Genomic DNA, 23,354 nt, shown 5'->3' on the forward strand with positions numbered 1-23,354 from the left:
TGGAAGGTGTTTGTTTCTTTTGAGGACTTTAAAGAATGTTTCCAATATCAAAGCTTTCCATAAAAAGTTTAGTTAGTTCCATGTAAAGTGTTATCCCTTTTTTAAAATGGTATTTTAAGCACCAAAATGATGTGGTAATTAAAATAGTTTCTGGTTCACAAAACTAATAATTTCTGGTTCACAAAACTAGAACTATAATAGTTCTTAATTTTAAAATATAGTTTAGGTAAGGAATATATAAAATCTACACAAGTTTCTATATGTGGTATCATTTAAAAGTCCATTTTCATTTTTCTAATCAAATGAATACTTGGAAATTTTAAGATACACATGTAGGCATTATCTGCCGCTCTCCTTATCCCAGCTACTTTGAATATTTGTAGTGAACCTTAGTGATTCCATCAGTTCTTAAGAGAATATAATATACAACTTATATTCACCAGCATTACAGGCATTTGTTCTAGTTATTGGCTACTGCTAATAATAGAATTATTAGACTTAGACATAGAATGCTATAGATGTGATACTTCCTTTCACTTACACATTTTAAAATTAATGTATTCTTTTGAAATTGTAAATTTTCATTAATAAATGTAGAATGGTTTTCCCTTTGGTTCACCATGCTCTCTGGTCAAAGAAAAATAAAAATTCTTATAGGTTCAAAGATAATTTTTTCATAAAAGAAAAATATGAAAAATTTATTCATGTGTTACTTATTCATGGATAAGAGAATAATTTTAAGGAAACATTTTAAGAAAAACTTAGAGCTTTGCAAAGGATTGATAAAGGATTTAAAAGAACAAATAGACTGATGACTCAGAGGTCTATATACCCCTGAAACATAATATATTATATGTCAAGTAATTGAATTTGAATTAAAAAAAGAAAATCAAAACATTAAAATTATAAAGCTCTAAAATAGAAATACATTACAACTAATCTGCTTAGAAAATCAATTATTAAAAAAAATTTTAGGAGTTTTTGTACTTTTAATATGCAACAATGAAACATAGTCTATACATTCCTAACAGATAAAAATGGAGACTCAAAACCAAAAAAATGGGGGAACAATAGTTAACATACTTTGTTTATAACAAAGTTTATAACAACTTAAAAAAGAATATATAGATGAGGCAGGATTACATTAGCATTTTAGTTCTGTAGAAAGTCAGTTAAGCTGTTTCTTGATATTTAATGATACAGTGACTGAAAGGTCTTTGTAGATATTTGAAGTACATTTACAGTATTCCCAGTAATGTTCTTGAGTGTTTTTCTGGAATTGCTTGGGAATAAGAAATTTGTGTTTAGAAATCTAAAATGTTTTTTATATAATTCAATGTATTTTTAATAGATAATATTAAGGATTTTTTATTCTTAGTAAATTTATGGATTAATACACAAGTAATAATTTGGCTTATAGTTTCAAGAAAGAATTATTAGCACACTCTTTGTAGAAGTAGCAAATAGTTAACTCTAAACTCTTGTTAATTCTAAACCCTTCCCTGTATCAGATAGCGCTATTATAGTGAGATGTATTTTAAGCACTTTGAGTAGTAAATCCTTTTTTTTAAACCTGATGTGTTCATCATGGGCATGTTGGTACATTTTTGGCCAATATAACTTTAATATAATTCAACATAGTTACCAAATAGTGGCTTCCAGTAAATCAATTTAATAAGAAATTTAAATTTTTACTACATGCAAGGTACTGTTTTAGGTGTTGGGAGGGTCTAAGAAAGATCAAAGAAATGGCCCATAGTTCTCATTTTATACTTCACCTCACTTGGCATAATTATTTCACTTAGGTGATGTCTTGCTAACCAGAATGTAAAATGTTATGTGAAGGATTTTATATATCATTATCGTCATTATCAACATAACAGTGATGTTGTTGTAAAGAGTTTTATAGTTTTAAAAAATTGTCTTACTTGTTACAGTCTTAAAATGAGTAAGATCTTTTATAATTTAGGCTCAAACTGAGATAGGCTTTTCAAAGTAATATTTTTTAATTAAAGGATGCTTACTACTGTCTTCTGACAGAGTTTATGTTTTCAGTTTCATAGTTTTATGCTAATGAACTTTTTTATTTAGTAAGTATATCCAGGAAACTGCAGGTAAAATATAAAAATTGTTATGTTAGGTCTCCAAGTAAAATGTATAGAATATTTTAATTTATGTAGGGTATGAGATCACAGTTTGGCATACCTGTCCCGAACAGACATTTATGTTTGATTATACCAATTGGGTTTTATAACCATGATTGCTTTGATAAGACGTGCAAGATAAAAATCATATATACCTTTAAGAGCAATGCTAGGCTATGTCTTGCATATTAAATTCATGAATATCACATAACTTACTTTTGAGTTCATGATTGCTTTTCACCAGTACTTTCCATCTGTCATGGACAGGGATCCCTGAGATGTTCATATTCTGCATTCTCATGTGCATGATACTTAGATTCAAAAAGTGTGGGTGGGGGAAAGCTGCTTTATAGAAATACACGTTCACAGCATTCATGCTGCATGTTTTGTGTGTACTACTGTAAAGACTGCATGCTGCATACTTTTATTTCTCTGAGGATAAAGAACATAGGCTTATATACACACAAAAATTTAGTTTCATATTTGCCAATAGTTGGAACAGATGGAGGAATGTTATATATAATACCTTTTCTATTTTTAAAAAATAATTTTTATAGTATTTTTCAAAAAAACAAGGAAAAAACTTGTTGTTTAAACCCAAAGTGGCTACAAATCAGCTCCTAAACTGTCACTGACATTAGCATCTAGATTTTGTAGTTCTTACAAATCTTTTAAAATATTTATTTACTAAGAAAACATTGCATTAATGCATGATATGAAATTGATAAATTTTTCTTTAAATTGGAATGCAGTTTAAAGTGACTGAATTTTCCAATTTCAGCTACTGCATTTGACAAGGATACAAACTGGAAAATGGAACTGGTATCATCTAATTGCTCTAGGTTCTTTGACTTATGGTAGCTTGGAATAATATTTCCATATGACATTATGTAGATCACATCATTAATGGCTGATATTAATTACTGTGCTCTTCAGCCTTGACAGCAGTGAAAAATTATTGGTGAATTTAGCTCTTCAAATGACTTAAGTGTTCTGGTACATGTTTTTAATTTAAAAATAGATCTTTGGCACTTGGCTTTTGATTATCTGAACACTGGTGTTCTTACATTCACTGTATGCAATATAATTGACAAGAATATTGCAATTCCAATGACTGCACATTGGTTTTAAGTTTTTTCCTGCCACTTTACATAGTGGCACACTTGGCTATAGATAAAAACTAATTTTAGATTTAAACATATTTGTTAGTTCTCTGTCACATGTTAACCTATTTTTAGTTTTGTGTGTGTATGATTATGAACCTTTCCATATCTCATACAAGATCAAACGGTATTTCTAAAATTTTAGAACTGACAACTTCCAACCTTAACATTATTAGTGTGTGTTTAAGGTTGTGCCATAAAGGATTAAAGTACTAGTATTTTTCAACAAGCTGTTCTGCCAGTTGCCACATGTTTTATAAAGATCTACTTAATTCTTTTTTTGCTAGGCATAACAAATAAATGGCTTTGTAAGAGACCTTTTTATATAAACTGATTCTAGTGCTTCTCCAGCACTAGAATTTTTTGTTTAAAATTTCTGTTAGGCTTCAGTCAATAAAAGTTATTGTTACTTGTATTAAGAAATTCCCTTAATAGTTAAAATCAAGCAGGCCCTTTAAAGAGAGAGGAAATGAATAGGGGAGCCAGTTGCTGAGTGTGTACCAAGTACTTTGTGAAAGAAATCCATCCAATAATCAGTCCTTACTCTACTTTTCATTCTGCCATTTAGGATGGATTTATTTATTTTAGGTATTATGGTTTTGAACGGCCATTTCCAACTTCTAGATACCCTTAGTGATTGACTTCCCTATCTTTCACTGCCCAGCATAGTCCAAATCAAACCTTTTCACTTTTATTCTAGATTTTACAACAATCATAGTGACGGTACCAGTTCCATTTTGCCTCCAATTCAGTTGATTATATATTTTTTCTATTTATTTCTCATTTTATAATTGATATCTGGAATAATCAATCAGCAGCTCTTTTCTCATTTATTTTCTCATATTTTTATTCCAGGATTTGCCTCTGAAGCAGGGAGTGTCTGCATTAAAAATGACCTGTAGTTCTCTGCTTCATAGGTTAGAAACTTATTTTAATATTTTGTGGCTAAGCACAGTCCCACTTTTCAAATTCTATAATGGATTATTTAATTGGCATTGAATGTGGACCACAAGCATATATTTCATATTGGGGTTTTCTTTATTATTTTAAATGATTAAAATTCAACAAGAACATCCAGCTGAGGCAATAAAAGCTTTATTCTTGCTTTACAACTTAAAACATTAAACTAGATTTTTAAAAATCTATCAATTATAACACAAGTAAAATATTACTATTTGGGCATTTTTTAAAATTGCATTTTTTAGGCCTTGTATTGCTTGAAGCCTTTATATTCTAAAACTTAACCAAATTCCAACTATTCATTTTGGGGAAAAACAATCAGTTCACGAATCACATTTTCAATGGGACTGCTAGCCAGCATAGGTGAAAATATGTATAGTGTATTTACTCTTAAATTGTACACCGCAGATGCTTCTTCAGCTCCCTCCTCTTCCTCCATGGGCGGTGCTTGCAGCTCCTTTACCACCTCTTCCAGCCCTACCATTTATTCTACCTCAGTCACCGACAGCAAGGCTATGCAAGTGGAGAGCTGCTCCTCAGCCTTGGGGGTAAGTAACAGAGGGGTAAGTGAAAAGCAGTTAACCAGTAACACAGTTCAGCAGCATCCATCAACACCGAAGAGGCACACAGTCTTGTACATCTCACCACCACCTGAGGACTTGCTGGATAACAGTCGGATGTCCTGCCAGGATGAGGGGTGTGGATTGGAATCAGAGCAGAGCTGCAGTATGTGGATGGAGGATTCCCCCTCCAACTTCAGTAACATGAGCACCAGTTCCTACAATGATAACACTGAGGTACCTCGTAAATCACGAAAACGAAATCCAAAGCAGAGGCCGGGGGTCAAACGACGAGATTGTGAAGAATCTAATATGGATATATTTGATGCCGACAGTGCCAAAGCACCTCACTATGTGCTTTCTCAGCTTACCACGGACAACAAAGGCAACTCAAAAGCAGGAAATGGGTTGGTATTCACATTTTTTAAAGTTCTATCACCATTGTGCAAAACAAAACAAAAAATAAATATTCCCAGTTTTTGTAGTTGTTCAACCCAAGTGTGCATATAAAGCAAAGATACTGATTTTATCATTGAAATACATGAAAATTCAAACTTAAAATTACCAAGTTTCACTAGAGGAAAACATATTAATAGATTTTAGCAATAGGTATCTTATTCTGGGTATGATTAGTAGAAAATAATCTGTTTTGAAATAACCTTTAAATTTCAAATGGATTTAAAAATATTTTTACTCAGACAAATAGCTTGAGTGAAATGGCCCTAGTTGACTCAAAACATTTGAAAAGGGCTAATTTGTGTTCTCTCATGTTGTCTCCTGATTTGGTTCAACCCATTTCCATTTCTATGAGGATTTTAGACTTTTCTTTTGATGAAAACAAGAAAAAACTAAATTGATGGTTTGATTCCTATCATTTAGATTCATGTATTTATTTTAAGCCTTTTCTTTGATACATTGTGCTGACATTTAAAAAATATATATATCACTATTGTTTTTCCTCTTTTTCTGGGTTTATGTATTAGAAGGGTGATAGAACAGATCATGGTACATGTTTGAGTTTTCATTCATCTGTGCCAGTTCACAACACTCACTATAAATATATCTGAAAATAAATATATTTCAGTAGCTATAGTATAGGGTACTGTGACTTATTTTTAACTTTAATTCCTTTAGTACTTTTATTATATTTAATTCCTACACTTTTTAAATTAGATTTTCCTATAATACATTCAACATAATTTGATAAAATTTAATTCAGTGGATTTTGAGAGATTACTTTTTTGGGAGGCAGAATATGGTTCTTTAGTTGATCCAGAACCTCCTACAATTTCAGTTTGTTACAAAGAGTGATGGAGAAGCTTTAGGTTGGTTTGCTACTTCATGACTTCATTCTTACCTTTTAAGTTAGATATCTGGTTGAGTATTATAGAGAATATTTTTAATGTATATTAAACTTGTTCTTAGTCTGTCAGTACATTTTTTACATCATTTATCTACTATTTACCTAACATTTAAGCATAATAATTCTATACTGTTTTCTCCTCTCATTTAGAACTCCTTTGGAGTGATATAGTTAAATAAAAATAAACATTTAAATGTTTTTTCTTTTTAGAAGGTCCAGATTAGGAAATTATCTTAAAAAAAGCAAACAACAAGATATACCCTTTCCTAAAATGTTGCCATTAGCAGAGTCAATCCTAGAACATAGTACCTTTAAAATAATGCTCTGAAACATAGTAGCACAGATTTAAAAGGCTCATGTATATCAGTCATTAAATATGGGTATTTACTTGGGCTTCGATGCAGAAAATTTTTTTTAAGTTCCAGAAGAGAGATTTTCATTTTTATATTGAAATAAATGTTAACGGTCCAAATGAAGAACAAATAAAAATTTGACAATAGGGTTAGTCAACACACATGGTTTGCAGTTCCTATTAAAGAGAGTATCTTGACCTACATCTTTTCTGCTTCTGCTTTTGTATGATAGATATATCTTAGAAATGATTTGAGGTTACCCAGGGAAGGTATAATAACATTTGTCAAGACAAAATCTCTCATGAAATAATTCATGGAACAGAAACTCATCAAGCAGCAGAAGAAATGTCCAGCTTCTTAGGTAATGGAAAAATATTTGGCACTAGCAAATAGAAATGATGGAAGAAGTTTTCATTTTGAATTTGTAAGAACTATATCAAGGAGAGGATAAAACCTTAAATAAATATATAGAAAAGTAGGCTTTTCAACACAGTTATTAAGAGGATCTCAGACTGGGCGCCTGGGTGGCTCAGTGGGTTAAGCCGCTGCCTTCAGCTCAGGTCATGATCTCAGGGTCCTGAGATCGAGTCCCGCATCCAGCTCTCTGCTCAGCAGGGAGCCTGCTTCCTCCTCTCTCTCTCTCTCTACCTGCCTCTCTGCCTACTTGTGATCTCTCTCTGTCAGATAAATAAATAAAATCTTTAAAAAAAAAAAGAGGATCTCAGACTAACATCCTATATTCTTCAAAATGAAAGGTGTTAGAAACATGAAAGAAATTTATAAATCTTTTCAGGAATAAGGTATATTTAGCCTTAGATCTAATGTGTCATAAATTTATAATTTGTATAATGCTACACTATAGGAAATACAGTCTCAAAATATGTTGTAACAGCAGTTTGTTGATTTTCAAGATGAAAATACAACTTTTGTATAGTTAAAATGTTATATAAAAGAGTTTGTTAAGAAAACAAAATCATTTGAAAAGGAACTACTTAGTATTTAAACATTTCTAGCCATGTCATTCTTAAATTCTTCAACTAAACATCCTGAGAATCAGTAGCCCTATGTCTCTTCATAGATATTTCTAGAAATTAAGACATTATGTCATCCTCGCTAGGCACTTTGTAATGGAAGTTATTTTTTTGTGATATAGACAACCAGAAGGACATGTAACCCAAAGGAATTAGAATGTCATCTTAAGACTTCTGAAGAGTAGGCCTGAACAGTGGATTTACCTTTTACATGTCATTTAAAAGTAAAATCCCATTAAATCTATTTAAAAGTAAAATTCCCAATTAACTGCTCCTCTCTTGTTTGTTCTTCAGACATCATGCCTTAAAAATTAGTAATTTCATTGACTACTTTTCCAAGAATTTGTTTTGTGTGTCTAAAGACCTATATCTATATATGTGTGTGTGTGTGTGTATATATATATACATATATATATATATATATTCCATCTTTACATTTGAGCCTTAGAGGATATAGTTTTTTTTGTTTTTGTTTTTTTTTAAAGATTTTATTTATTTATCAGAGAGAGAGAGCGAGCACAGGCAGACAGAGGCAGAGGGAGAAGCAGGTTCCCTGCCGAGCAAGGAACCCGATGCAGGACTCGATCCCAGGATGCTGGGATCATGACCTGAGCTGAAGGCAGCTGCTTAACCAACTGAGCCACCCAGGTGTCCCAAGGATAAAGATAGTTTTGAGGGCTTTTAAAAGTATCATTTCAGAAGTTGTTTAGTTACATGGACTGTTCTTCTTTAAGAATATGTATACTTGTCAACTCACTTAGCAGTCTTCATCCCAAATGAAAGATTTTGTTTTACTGAAATAGTAAAACTCATTTTCATCTGTTTATCCTCATAAATATTAGCTTGGCTAGCATAAGTGAATATAAAAACTATATCTTGTAGTTCATTGACATATGCTAAATTTTCCTTGTATTTCAAACTAAGTGTTCCCTTTTCTTATTATAAGATTAATAGGTATTAATTACAAACACTTGGAAAAATGCAGAAAATTAGGAGAAGATAAATAAGCCATAATCTAGTCACTCTATAGAACTGCTTTTAGCATTTTGCTATATTTTCTTTTTAACGAATATTTGGGGAGCATTTTTACATAGTTTCTGTAAGTGAATATTTTTGCTTTGATTTAAAAATAGGTAAAAAATGATATCATTGTAGGTTTTCATAGATAAGAGCAAATGTATTGAGAGCACATTGTATTGAAAGCAAATGTTTGAATTTCTACCCAGAACGATGAAAATAGGATTTGTTGCCCATTGTTCCAGTTTCAACTCTTTGATTCGTAGAATTTATTCTTCTAGGGCCTTTTAAATGACTTACACAGGTAATCTTTGACTTATGTCTGTCGAACTTAAATAAATATGGTATTCCTTGGCCAGTTAGGATCCAGTCTTTCTCATCTTAATATTATAATAGATACTCTTTTTTTCTTCTCCTTTCCATTCTTTGTTCCTTGTTTTTTCCTATTTTCTTTCAATAACGACTATTTTCTTAGCACCTTTGGTTTTAGGAATTGTGCAAGGTTCAGGGAATATGAAGATGGTGGAGCGCAGTACTAGCCCTCAGAACTCTCCTACTTACCTTGTCAGTGTTAGTGCATTCCTTTGCATTCCTTCTTTTCTCCATTCTTCTTTCCCTTTCCTAGCCATGAGTTTCACCCCAGTCCCTAGTTCCATTGAGAATATGGTATTTCCTCCTTTAGTTATTGATAATAAAGGCAACAACTTGGTTAGAGATGAAGGGTTAAACATTAGGGCCATTTTTAAGGCTTCTTAGCCACCATTGCTCTTCTTTGTTTGATTCATAATGTTCCTCCTGGGACCTATTTGTTTTTGGAGATTTTTGTCCATAGTCAAAATGGGCTCCTGTATTTTCAATGTGAGTCATACAGAAAGTGTTATAGGCCATGACATTTTATTTTAAAGATTTATCTATTCATTTGGGGGGGTGCAGAGAAGAGGGAAAGAATCTGAAAAAGACTACCTGCTGAGCACAGAGCCCGATACAGAGTTGATCTCAGGAACCTGAGATCTGAACCCAAACCAAGTCCAACCTTAACTGAACTGAACCACCCAGGAGCCCCCCTGAATCTTTTTTAAAATACCTTTGGATAGGGGTGCCTGGGTGGTTCAGTCAGTTAACTGTCTGCTTTTGGCTCAGGTCATGATCCCAGGGTCCTGGGATTGAGCCCCATCTAAGGCTCCCCGCTCCCTGCTCAGCCAGGAGTCTACTTCTCTCTCTCCCTCTGCCCCTCCCCCTGCTTATGCTCTCTCTCTCTCTCTCTCTCTCTCTCTTACTCACTCTCTCTCAAGTAAATGAATAACATCTTTTAAAAAAATGTACATGGATAATTTTAAGTCTATTTTAGAACTAATAGTATTGTTTTGTATTTGTCATATTTGCAGTGCTTCAGATTAAATGTATTGACCTAAAGTCCTAACCACCGTTTGAAATATTTTTCTTTGAACATACATTCCACATAGCAAATGCATGAAATACAGTTTTAAATACAGTTTTAAAGAAATAACAGTTTTAAAGAATAGATTTTCTATCTGTAAAGCCCAGTTATAAAGATTTTATATGCTAAGGACTTTAATTATTTAATCACAAATATAAATACTCAGAAAAATTACACTTCTAAGAAAGATAGTTTAGAGTAAATCTAGTTTCCCAATACAAATTGGGTTACTGATATTTTATAATTTTTTCAGAAAAATTACTGAGAAAGATCTCTAAAAGAATATGTATGCTACATGTAGTTTTAATTGTTTTATTAAGGCCTTCTGTTTATTTCTTTTTGCTACCCCCACATATCTTTTGCCTTGCAAGTCTGATTAGAAAATAATGATAGTTAATCTTGTAGCTTTAAAATTTGTTTTGATTGAAGTGCCATGTGAAAGGTTATAATGACATCAGCTATTCTCTTACCCGTTAGTCCTGGCTTAGTACATTCAGTCTTCCTTCCCATCACACATATGCATTTTTTATTTTGGCCTTGTATAGTTAAATTTTATTTAAAACTTTTAAGAGATACTTTGCTTATGGAATGTATCTTCCTTTAGACTGTATTGTCAGTAAGATAATTAATTGCTTTTAATGTTACTGCCTATTCTGTTTCTTCCTTTATCTTAGATGACTTTTGTAGAAAAAACTCATTTTGATACTTTTTCCATGTTGTGCTTTGACTTCTCAGAACACTGGAAAACCAAAAAGGAAGTGGAGTAAAGAAGAGCCCTATGTTGTGTGGACAGTATCCTGTTAAAAGTGAAGGAAAGGAGTTGAAGATAGTTGTACAGCCTGAGACCCAGCACCGAGCTCGGTACCTGACTGAGGGTAGCCGTGGCTCAGTAAAAGACAGAACACAGCAAGGCTTTCCTACAGTAAAGGTACTTATTTTATTTTTCAGTATACAAAGAATTTCTCCAGTTTCGTTTTTAACCAGCAAAAGCTGCCTACAATAGAATAGTAGAATTATTAGATATATATAATGGAAATTAAAGCAAAAGTCTAACTAGATTTTAAGCCCAATATTGTTATTTTTATTTCATTTGAATTTTAGCTTAGATGAAAGAGGAAATAAGAATGTATTCTGATAAATATTGGAAAATCATGAATTAAGTTCTCCTTACATTTGACATTGGTAGCAACTGTATTCACTTCTTCCCAAACTTAATATTTAAGAAGGCATTTTAAAGTGGATTCAAAGAAATATTGTAGAAATTATTATGAGCTTGGAAAATAAGGTTTTGAGATGGCTAAAGAAATCAGGACTGTTCATCTCAGAAAAGAATTGGTTGAAAATAATTTAACTCTTCGTTTAAGAGTTAGGATATTGGGACACCTGGGTGGCTCAGTTGGTTAAGCAGCTGCCTTCAGCTCAGATCATGATCCCAGGGCCCTGGGATTGAGCCCCACATCAGGCTCCCTGCTCAGTGGGGAGCCTACTTCTCCCTCTCCCTCTGCTTCTCTGCCTGCTTGTACTCTCTTACTCTGTCAAATAAATAAATAAAATCTATGTTTTAAAAAAAGGATTAGGATATCATTGGTGCATGGGTGGCTCTGATGGTTAAGCATCTGCCTTCGGCTCGGGTCATGATCCTAGGGTTCTGCAGTTGAGTCCCATATTGGGCTCCCTGCTCAGTAGGGAGACTGCTTCTCCCTCTGCCTCTCTCTCTGTGTCTGTCATGAATAAATAAAGAAAATCTTTAAAAAAAAATAGGATATCAACTGGATCTTCATCTTTTCAGAATTTAGACTAAAAGAAAAAAGAAGCTTAAATTTCAGCACCTGGGAAACTTTGTTAGACTATTTCTCTTTGAAGACAAACCAAAAAGTAGTTGGGTGGGGAATATTTAATAAGTGTTTCTGTTTCTTATAAAACATTAAACAGGGAGGAATTTTGGCCTAGTAAATTCATGTTAAATGCAGTTTGTGAAAATGTTAGTTGAACAGTATTCAGTTGGACTGCCTTTCATTTTAAATTTTAATAAAATATGGTAGAATCTTGGGGTCAGGAAACCTGTCCGTGGCCATTTATAAGGTTGGTTAATATTCAACAACATCATTCTTTATCCCTCTGCTACTCTTTACACCAACCCATCCTTAGTCCCTCATACTCAGGACAAATAATAGCTGAATAAGAAATTTCAGTTATGCTTTCTGTAAATATTTGTCTTAACGAGAAGTGTTGATAGTTTGGTGAGTATTTTTAACCCAATTGCTCTGACTTTATGCTTTAAGTACTCTCTGGTCAGAAGTATTATTAGATTGTCTAACTGTGATAGGGAGTGAATTCCCCGACCTCAAAAGTTTAACAAATTCAGGGTGCCTGGGTGGCTCAGTGGATTAAGCCGCTGCCTTTGGCTCAGGTCATGATCTCAGGGTCCTGGGATCGAGTCCCGCATCGGGCTCTCTGCTCAGTGGGGAGCCTGCTTCCCTCTCTCTCTCTGCCTGCCTCTCTGCCTACTTGTGATCTCTCTCTGTCAAATAAATAAATAAAATCTAAAAAAAAAAAAGTTTAACAAATTCAACAAATTCAACAAATATGCACCCCTTTATGTGCCAGACACTGTTCTAGGTACTGTTAGTGGTTTGAGTAGATTGTTTATGTATCTGCTTATTTCCCTCATTTTGATATCTTTTCACAGAGATAGAGCCATATTGGGTTAGAAAAGATGTATGAATTTTTTAAAGCCTTTTGGTATAAAGGTTATATGTGACTTTATGCATTCTGTATTAGCTCTTTCAGTGTTTAACTATATAAACATGAACAAAAATCTGCATTGGAAACATTTTTCCCCAAATGCTGTTTTAAATATTTATTTATTCTTCACCATACAAATTATAATTTATGAAGGCTTGTTAGAGACCTGAAAGGACCCATAGACCCTGGTCTAAACTAACAGTTTTCAAACCATAATTTTTTTTTAAGATTTTATTTATTTATTTGACAGAGAGATCACAAGTAGGCAGAGGGGCAGGCAGAGGGGCAGGGGGGCTGAAGCAGGGTCCCCACTGAGCAGAGAGCCCCATGCGGGGCTTGATCCCAGGACCCTGAGATCATGACCTGAGCTGAAGGCTTAACCCACTGAGCCACGCAGGCACCGCCAAACTATAATGTTTTGGACCATGATTTCATGATGGTGTTTGTGTCTATCTAATCTATGCAGATGAGCCCCATTTCCCTTTTATTTATATAGGAGCACTTCAGACACCTTCCTATTTACTATTAAAAGAGTTTAAAAATTCAGTATGTATATTCATTTGATGATAATATTAATGATGCCAGTAAAACAATTTAGTGAATTTTCCATTAGTGATGGTGGTAAATTTTAAATAACCCGCATGCTTTGGCATAAATTTATAAATACCTAAAGGACTGTGTATTCATTTGCATCTAGTTGTACAAATTAATTATAAATGGTAATTTATCATTAAACATATAAATTTTCCTCAAAGTGTGATTATTTCAGAAGTAAAACTTACGATTTCCTACAGAAACTTAGCCAACTCTTCTTTTTATGAAAATGTTGTACTTTTGTTTTTCTTGAGGATTTAAATTATTTCCTTATTGTTATCCCGTTATAGGACTTGGTCTTAAGTGTTTGATTGGACAATTAGATTATTTGAAAGGCTAATTTATGTTCCATGTTATCTCACTCCAGCTGGAAGGCCATAATGAGCCCGTAGTGTTGCAAGTGTTTGTGGGTAATGACTCTGGCCGAGTGAAACCACATGGATTTTATCAGGCCTGCAGGGTTACTGGGCGAAATACAACTCCCTGTAAAGAAGTGGACATTGAAGGCACTACTGTTATAGAAGTTGGTCTTGATCCAAGCAACAACATGACACTGGCGTAAGTACTTACTATAAAAAAATGTTTCAGTATACATTACACTTTTGCAGGGGGCTCAAAAAAATTTTAGTTTTTAGTGTAAAAAAAAATAAGACTTTGAATATTTTATTAAAATGTTTTAAACATTTATAAATACAGAAATAGATTATTGCAGAATGGTAATAGGTTAAAATGGACTCTTTTTGCCCTTTGCCGTGGAATTCCCATGATGAAAGGCAAGGAAATAAAAGCCAGGTGGAATGCTGACTTTTTAAAAAATTATATGGACTTACTTTTTGGAATTAATAAAAGTAACGTTAAAAAATAAAAATTACAAACAATTTGATTTGCTCTCCTAAATTCTGCCTTTTCTCCCCCCCTAAATTCTGCTTTCTTAGTGTTTGCATTAGAAACTTTGATAGACCATTCGTGGTACCTTGACCCATCTTGATGTGAAAAAGCATATTGTGTTTATTTCACCTTCTGTGTTTATTTTCTTATATTAAAAAAGAGTATGTTTTTTCATCTTATGGATTTTCATTGCCAAAAAAAATATTAGAAGTGTTAATGATTTAAATTAAAAAAATTTTTCCCTTAAGCCTTTTGCTAAGGTTTTTTAATTCTAAAGTTGAACCATAACAGCAGCAGATATATTGAAAAGGAGTAGACTTATATTGTAATTATTTGTATTAGATAGTCAATGACATTTCTGTATTTAATTCTGAGTTTCCTTTTGAAAGCCATTTTGAATAGGTTAGTAAGAGGTTAATTGGAAAGGAAAATTTTGAAAAATATTTAGTAAAGACTTATTTTTTAACTTTTGAAAATTGTAAAAATAAACATATGTAGTAGAAGAAAGGAAGGAAGTTACTGGTTATAAAAATAGTGCTTATTCACTATAAGTCAAATACAGAACAATAAAAAATAATAAAGAAAAATGAATAAGGAAAAACTAAAAACATATCTCTCAAAAGCCAACTTCCCAGAAATAACCACTTTTTTTTTTTTTTTTTTTGAGAGAGACAGAGTAAGCAAACAAGAGAGAGAACACAAGCTGGAGGAGGGGCAGAGGGAGAGGGAGAAACAGGCTTCCCTTTGAGCAGAGAGCCGAATATAGGGCTCTATCCTAGGGTCCTGGGATCATGACCTGAGCCAAAGGCAGCCGCTTAACCAACTGAGCCACCCAAGTGCCCAGTAACCACTATTTTGATATGTATCTTTCCATTCTTTTTTTCTGGTAACATTGAAATAATACTGTACCCATTGTTTTGTAACCTTGCTTTCACTTACCATCAGCATATTCCATATAGTAAATATTATCTTATAGCATATTTTTTTAATAGCATATATTTTAATGGCTATATAGTGTTCTATTCTTTTGGAGACAGTTGCTAGTTTTGTGTGTATGTGTGTTTTGTTTTTTGGTTTTTGTTTTTTTAGTAAAATTCATTCCTTTTATTTTAATATATGAATTTGCAAAAATAGAGGATGCACTTATTTTTTTTTTGAATGGAAGTTCGGGTGCCAGACTGGCTCTTAATGTCAGCATTGCGAATTTGAGCCCCACACTGGGTATAGAGCATGCTTTAAAAAAAATAAATTAAGGGGCACCTGGGTGGCTCAGCCAGTTAAGTGTCTGCCTTCAGCTCAGGGCATGATCCCAGGGTCCTGGGATTGAGCCCCTGCTCAATGGGGATTGTGACTCTTCCTCTCTTTCTGTCTCTCCCCTGCTTATTCTATCTCCAATAAATAAATACAATCTTAAAAAAAAAATAGAAAAAATAAATTAAAAAAAAATTTTTTTAAAGATTTTATTTGTTTATTTGACAAACAGAGATCACAGTAGACAGAGAGGCAGGCAGAGAGAGAGAGGGAAGCAGGCTCCCTGCTGAACAGAAAGCCCGATGCGGGACTCGATCCCAGGACCCTGAGATCATGACCTGAGCCAAAGGCAGCGGCTTAACCCACTGAGCCACCCAGGCGCCCGAAAAAATAAATTAAAAATTTTTAATGGTAAAAGTATCTCTTATAAACCCTTATGTTCAGATTTTGAAATAGTGATTTTGCTTTACTATTTTTCCACTATTATTATGAATGAAAATTCGACAAGAATTATGAATATTCAGAATTCACCCTTCCATACTTTTTAAATTTGGAAATTTATGATTGTATTACATTTTCAAAAAATTAATAATTAAATTTAAAAAATTTTTAAAGAAACTTATTTGGGGCACATGGGTGGCTCAGTTATTAAAGCATCTGACTCTTGATTTCAGCTCAGGTCCTGATCTTAGGGTTGTATGGCTGAGGCCCTGTGTCAGGCTCCACACTGTGCGTGAAACCTGCTTAAGAAGATTCATTCTCTCTCACTCTTGCTCTCGCTCTCGCTCTCCACCCCTCTCTCCCCTCCCTGCTCCTCCCCCCGCCAAAAAAGAGGCATATTTGGTTAAGAATATTGTACTGTTTATAAAACAGAAAATATCAGTTAATGTCTTTTTCTTTGTGTGTTAGGGTGGACTGCGTAGGGATATTGAAATTGAGGAATGCTGATGTTGAAGCCAGAATAGGAATTGCTGGTTCCAAGAAAAAAAGCACTCGTGCCAGATTGGTTTTTAGAGTTAATATCACGAGGAAAGATGGCTCCACTTTGACACTGCAAACACCCTCTTCTCCGATTTTATGTAGTAAGTAAGAAAATGTGTATTGAATTTTTTTTTTGTTTTCTGTTAATTTGCAGACATCTCTAAATTTCAGATGTATCATATGTTCTAGCTTCTGATCTTGCAAAACTTGAAACATTTTAAAAAGCTATAGTCCAATTTTCTAGACTAAAAGGTGGATAATATCAAATAAAATTCTAAAGGTGTATAGTATTTTATAGTTCCCTATTATCCCATACTGATTTTAAAAGTAATTTGAGGGAACGCCTGGCTGACTCATTCGCTGGAGAGTGTGACTCTTGATCTCGGGGTCATGTATTCAAGCCCCCCACACTGGATATGGAGCCTGCTTAGAATTTTTTTTTTTTTTTAAAGTACTTTAGGGGCACCTGGGTGGCACAGTTGGTTAAGCTTCCAATTCTTGATAACAGCTCAGGTCTTGATCCTCACGGTCATGAGTTCAAGCCCCGTTGTTGGGCTCCATGCTTAAGAAAATGTACTCTGAATGGTTTACTTGAAGTAAATTATAAATCCAAAGGATTTTTTTTGTGTATCTTTATTGTGTGGTAAATTGCTGTGATCCTAAGTCTATTTTCTATTAGAACATAAGAAACACTAAGGTAAGCAGAACTTTGTGAATGAATATACAGTAGTTGGGAGTTCTGATTACAAATTATGGCATTAAATTACAGTGTTGGGAAGTGGGAAATAAGATTCTTACTTTGCTCAACTTGGCTTACCTTGTATGGATTCCATTCTATAGTTGATGAAACTGAGACTTCTAGAGATTAAATAACTCCTTCAAGGTCATACAGCTAGCAAATAGTAAGACTAGGATTCAAAGCCTCTGCTTTTAACCACATGCTCTTTTGTCATTATAATCACTTAGAATGGCAATGCTGAAACCAAGTTTAAACAATTCATTTCATCCTAACCATAGCCTCTGGGTTATGGTTAAGACTATGGTTAAAGAAAGAGATTATGTTAATGAACCATTTCCTCTACCTAGGAGATTTATTGGTGTAGTTTAGATTTTTTATGAATTAATATAGATCTCAGTTCATATTGGGGGATTTTCCTTGAATACCTAAATTGTCCATTTCTTTTTGTTGAAGTCATTTATTATGGAGGTGTGGAATATTTATTTTAATTCCTCTAGTTGACTATTTGTCACTCTTCATCTGCTTAGAGAAACTGGATTCGATAACAGGAACAATACTTTCTTTGAAAGAAAGGAGTACCAAAGAGGATGTGGTCTTGCCATTCGTGACAACACAGATGAATCTACAGTGTTAATGTCAATATTACTTTTCACAGTATTATTTTATCTCTCTCTTATACCCTGTGGCTTATATATATATATATATATTTTAAAGATTTTATTTTATTTATTTGACAGAGATCACAAATAGTCAGAGAGATGGGGGCAGGGTGGGGGGGTTGTGGAGCAGGCTCCCTGCTGAGCAGAGAGCCCAGTGTGGGGCTCCATCCCAGGACGCTGAGATCATGACCTGATCCGAAGGCAGAGGCTTAACCCTATGAGCATTGAGGCGCCCCTACTCTGTGGTTTATGAAGCACTTTCATATATGCTGAGGTCTTAGGAAATTAATAAATGTTTACCTTATAATTGGAGTTAGACACTTGGGAGTTGAGAAATTGAGATGATAATGCCAATTTCACTACTGATAAAACTGTTAGGAAGAGGACTTTTTCATCCCAGACTAGGGTATATCTATCAATCCAGTCAGAGCAGTTGTAGGCTTCTTAGCTTTCTACAGTTGTAGGCCTCTTAGCAACTGGTACAAACCATCTAAAATGTCTGCTTTAGGTCACCTGGGTGGCTTATTTGGTTGAGCAGCTGCTCAGGTCATGATCGTAGGGTCCTGGGATGGAGCCCCAAGCTCTCAGCAAGAGCCTGCCTCTCCTTATCCCTGCCACTCCCTTTGCTTGTACTCTCTCTCTTTCTGTCAAATAAGTAAATAAAATATTTTTTTAAAAGTTTAAATAAAATGTATGCTTAGTGCATGTAGGCAGTTGCAGAAGAGGGAAGAAAGAAGATTGGGCTAATCATGCCTAAGCCCTGGTTCCAAATCCACTGTAGTTAAGTCATTTTTCCTCTCTAGTGACTATTAATCTAATGGAGTTTCCTATTAATAAGAGTACTACATTATCCTATTTGATCTTGAAAACAACTCTGTTATTAATAAAATAGAAATGATTATTTTCATTTTTTATGTAATAAAATAGGGACAAAACTGTTGAGAGTGGGAAATGGTAGATAAGAGAAAATCTGATTTTTTTGTTGTTCATTGTTTTGAGCTGATAGCTCCCATAAAATATAGGAAAGAGGGGCTGGGTGGCTTGTTGGGTTAAAGCCTCTGCATTCGGCTCAGGTCATGATCCCAGGGTTCTGGGATTGAGCCCCACATCGGGCTCTCTGCTCTTCAGGGAGCCTGCTTCCTCCTCTCTCTCTCTCTGCCTGCCTCTCTGCCTACTTGTGATCTCTGTCTGTCAAATAAATAAATAAAATCTTTAAAAAATGTATATATAGGAAAGAATTAATTTTTATCAACTTTAACATAATAGTGGATATACATTTTAAGTTGTATAGCTTATAATTAAGGTTCAGTATATAGGCATTTAGTTATCTTAAATTTGCATACAGTTAGGTTCATGCTTTCCCATAATAGTTTTCTTTTTTCCTTTATAATAGTTTACTGAGATATAATTTGCATACCATGCAGTTGAGCCTTTTAACATGTACAGTTTTATCATATTCACAAAGTTGTATGACTGTGACCATTATCTAATTTTAGAACATTTTTACTGTCACCAAAAAAAGAAATTCTGTACCTTTTAGCAGTCACTGTTCATTCCCCTGTTATCCCAGACCCTGGAAACCACTATTCTACTTTCTACTGGATTCTGCTGGATTTGCCTACTCTGGACATTTCCAATAGGGACCCTGAGTGACTTAGTTGGTGGAGCGGCCACCTTCGGCTCAGGTCATGATCTCAGGGTCCTGGGCTCCCTGCTTAGCAGGAATTCTGCTTCTCCCTCTCCCTCTGCTCCTCCCTCCCTCTCTCCCTCTTTCCTTCCCCATCTGCTATTTCCTTTGTCTCTCCCTCTCTAAATGTGTGTGTGTGTGTGTGTGTGTGTGTGTGTGTGTGTGTGTGTGTATATATAATGAAGAAGTGGCAAGATTTGAAGGTAGTAGAGCTAGGCAAGATTTGTTTTATAGGAACTTGTGTGTTGAGCTAAAGAATTTAATATTTTAACCTGTCCACTTTAGGAAGCCTGAGGCCTAAACTTAGACTTTAGAGGGTGGAATATGAGGGAAGAGAAAAAGTAAACATAAAAATAATACACAGTGAAAGGGCCCAAAAAATCCTTTTTTTTTAAAAATTTTACAAAAGAGGGGCGTCTGGGTGGCTCAGTGGGTTTAAAGCCTCTACCTTTGGCTCAGGTCATGGTCCCAGGGTCCTGGGATCGAGCCCCGCATCAGGCTGTCTGCTCTGCAGGGAGCCTGCTTCCTCTTCTCTCTTTCTCTCTGCCTGCCTCTCTGCCTACTTGTGATCTCCCTCTGTCAAATAAATAAATAAAATCTTAAAAAAAAAAATTTACAAAAGAATTTCCATTATGGGTTCTTGGTTTATGTTTATTTCCATAAATATAACCTTTTTGATAGGTTTAAGCAAATGGAATAGAAAGAGAGGTGAAAAGGAAATAGGTTAGTAAGAAGGGTTAGAATTGGAATGGGAGGTAGAGGGAAACAGGAAGATGAGAGGGAGGTAGAAGAGGAATAGGGGCCAAAAGGTGATAGAGGTGGAAGGGATGAGAGGAAGCAGACATTTGATCTTCCAGCTAGAGACACTCAGTGGAAAGAAGGCCTATTGCCAGAATTCATGTTGTGCTTTGTGACATTGAAAAAGAAGGTCTGCTTTTACTTGCTCGTTTAACAATGACCATTAGATCCACTACCTGCTTTTTGTTTGTTTGTTTGTTTTTAAGGGATAGAAGAATTATCCCCTTTTATTTTCTTGACCTATTTCTATTTCTCTAGACAATACAGGTATACATGGTTTTTTTTTATATTGCATGTATTATGTGGTGATACTATATCAAATTAAGAATATCAATTTCCATACTTTTTTAGTATCTTCCCACCTATGCTAATTTTTAAGATATAACAAAATTAATTAGGCTTTCTTCACAATAATATATATTGGATTAAATCTGACTGAATTTCGTAAGTTTCTACTTCCCTTATTTCTCTGTATCCCACAACTTTAGGAAAAGGATAATATCACTGAGTAAACTTTCCTTCTCTTCAGAGATATTATTAAAAAGATTTACTAATTCTTTTGGCATGTTGAAATATTTGCTTTTATTTTTCCGTATTCATATATTCATTAATTTTTTTCAGCTTTATTTTTGAGGCTACTATTTGAAAAGCATCTAGAAGCACATTGTTTTTATAGTACCAGAGAACTGGCTGCTATTTTTATTTTTTTACTTGGCTGATTTTTTTGTGTTACAATTTTTTAAGCAGTACTGATCACTTTCAAGAGCTGGCTTAGTAATTACTTAAAGATAAAATAAAATAGTTAATGCTTAAATAATACTGACTTTGGTTCTGTTTAGTATGGTGTTGGGGCTGTTAGGTAACCATTAAACTTTTAGTAGAAAAGACCTTCTAAGGTCAAAGGTTGAAAGTTAAATTATCTTGAACAGTGACAGATGACAGACTAGTTCTTTGTGTAATGTAAATACAAATATATAGAAGATATATACATCATGTATCCTCCAAGGAGCCTCATTTGGCCATCATATGCCCATAATACATAAAAGGAAAAAATGAGATAGGAAAAAATAAAAGCTTTGATAAGCATCAGTGGAGTGGAATTTCCACATAGTACTTGAAAATGGGGGGAAAGGTTGTATACTTTCCATTCATTTCGTTAATACAATATAGCCATATAATTTTCATCTCTTATTGTTTTCTAATCAAAATAATATTTACTGGGGTACCTGGCTGGCTCAGTGAGTGGAACATGGCAACTCTTGATCTTGGGGTTGTGAGTTCAAGCCCCATGTTGAATGTAGAGATTACTTTAAAAAAATCTTTCCAAAAATTTTTACTATGTTTTTCTTGAATGTCCTTTAAAAACAACTCTTGAGTTCCACTCTTACTCTAAAAAGCTATAAATAAATTCAGTTATTTCTTCATTTACAGAGGGCATATAATTGCCGGTATTTGACCAGTAACAGTTTCTAACCAGTATATATGGATATACATTCACAATTTCTTTTAAACTCTTAGACATTGCTGAAAGTGTCATTTGCCATTTAAATATTTAATAAGCACAGGATACTTACTTGTTTGTACCAGTATGTGAGGCTAAATGATGCTGCAGTAACACCAACAACAAAAAACTCAGTGGCACTCAACAACAGTTCTGTTTCTCTCTCACTTTATGATAATACTGGCTATGGTTTGGAAGCAGGGCCATTCTCTTCACTCTAGGATCCAGGCTGAAGTAGCTGCCCTTATCTACATTTTTCTCCCTCTCCTTCTGCTCCTCCCTCCCTCTCTCTGACATTTTCGTAGTAGAAGGGAAAAAGGAAAAAGTGGAACCATGTAAGGTTATAAAAGATCTTCCTTGGAACTGGCATATTATTTCAGTTCGCATTTCATTATACAAACAAGTCACATGGCCAGTCCTGACCTGAGTGGCACAAGAATTATAGCCTTTCCACAAGGAAGGGCAGTGAATAGTATGATATTATTAAAAGGATAAAATTAACTATTAAAATATGTAAGTGTCTACAGAGAAAAAAGTTAAACTTTTCCTAAAGTGTAGTGGACTCTAATTAATTTAGAAGATGGTGAGTTATACAAGGCCAAATTTAGTTTACCTTTTCAATGCTTATGTTGTGAGGGTTTACTAAAACAACAGATAGTGTAATAATATATGTGAAAGAGCTTAACCTCCTGGGGAACAGTTTTTTGGGATACTTAAAAGGTATTTATTTGCATATGCCAGCATCTCAGAGTATTTTGGTGGAAAACTAGTCCTTAAGTGTCAATAAGGAAGAATTTTTTTTTGTTTTTTAAGATTTTGTTTATTTGAGAGAGAGAGAGGGATTGAGAGAACGAGTGGAGGGGCAGAATGAGAAGCAGACTCGCCATAGAGCAGGGAGCCCAATGTGGGACTTGATCCCAGGACCTTGGGATCACAACCTGACCTGAAGGCAGATGCTCACCCAGGCACTCGAAGGGAAGAATGTTTTTGGAGTCAAATATATTGGGGAACCTATATACTATGTTCGTTATTGGATATTTATAGTGTTTATCAGAATATTAAATACTTGGAAAAATCCTTTTGTTCATTTAGCTTTGCTTTAACCCAGTATTTTCCTAGATTTACTTAACTTAGGAAACTGTTTCGCTAATTAATACCTATTAAATTTTCTTAAGGAAATCCTGGCATGTGAAAGTTGGTAGGCTAATTGTAATTTATTCATTAGATCTGTGCCCTCAGTACTTTACAATTCTTTTGTTTATTTTAGTAGTGGTTACTTAGTCTTTATGCACTAGTTTTTCAATTGTTTTATTTTTTAACCTCAGATTATCCTAGATCAGGGAGATCCTCTGGTAGAAAAAACTATTCTGAATTGGATTCAGTCAGTTTCTAGGTGTTCTTTTGGTGTGGGGCCTGAGTCCTGGGTGTAGATCCTTAAAGAAGCCCTCAGTACTACCTAGAGGCAGATACTGCCTCAGAAGT

At 34.2% G+C, this 23,354-nt stretch overlaps 1 protein-coding gene across 3 annotated transcripts in view; it reads left to right on the plus strand.

Annotated features, from left to right (window-relative positions):
* The window catches only part of NFAT5 (nuclear factor of activated T cells 5), a 115,648-nt gene that overhangs the window by 58,709 nt on the left and 33,585 nt on the right, over positions 1–23,354 (plus strand). For 2 of the 3 annotated variants that reach the window (XM_059383290.1, XM_059383291.1), the window contains 4 exons: positions 4,676–5,234; positions 10,765–10,957; positions 13,736–13,926; positions 16,417–16,589. In XM_059383290.1, the coding sequence (XP_059239273.1) occupies positions 4,676–5,234; positions 10,765–10,957; positions 13,736–13,926; positions 16,417–16,589 (1,116 nt within the window). Of the gene's footprint in view, positions 1–4,162; positions 4,225–4,675; positions 5,235–10,764; positions 10,958–13,735; positions 13,927–16,416; positions 16,590–23,354 lie in introns of all 3 variants that reach the window. The other variant, XM_059383292.1, reaches the window with a different exon arrangement.

Source organism: Mustela nigripes, chromosome 17 (genome assembly GCF_022355385.1).
Source record: "Mustela nigripes isolate SB6536 chromosome 17, MUSNIG.SB6536, whole genome shotgun sequence".
Classification (NCBI taxonomy): domain Eukaryota; kingdom Metazoa; phylum Chordata; class Mammalia; order Carnivora; family Mustelidae; genus Mustela; species Mustela nigripes.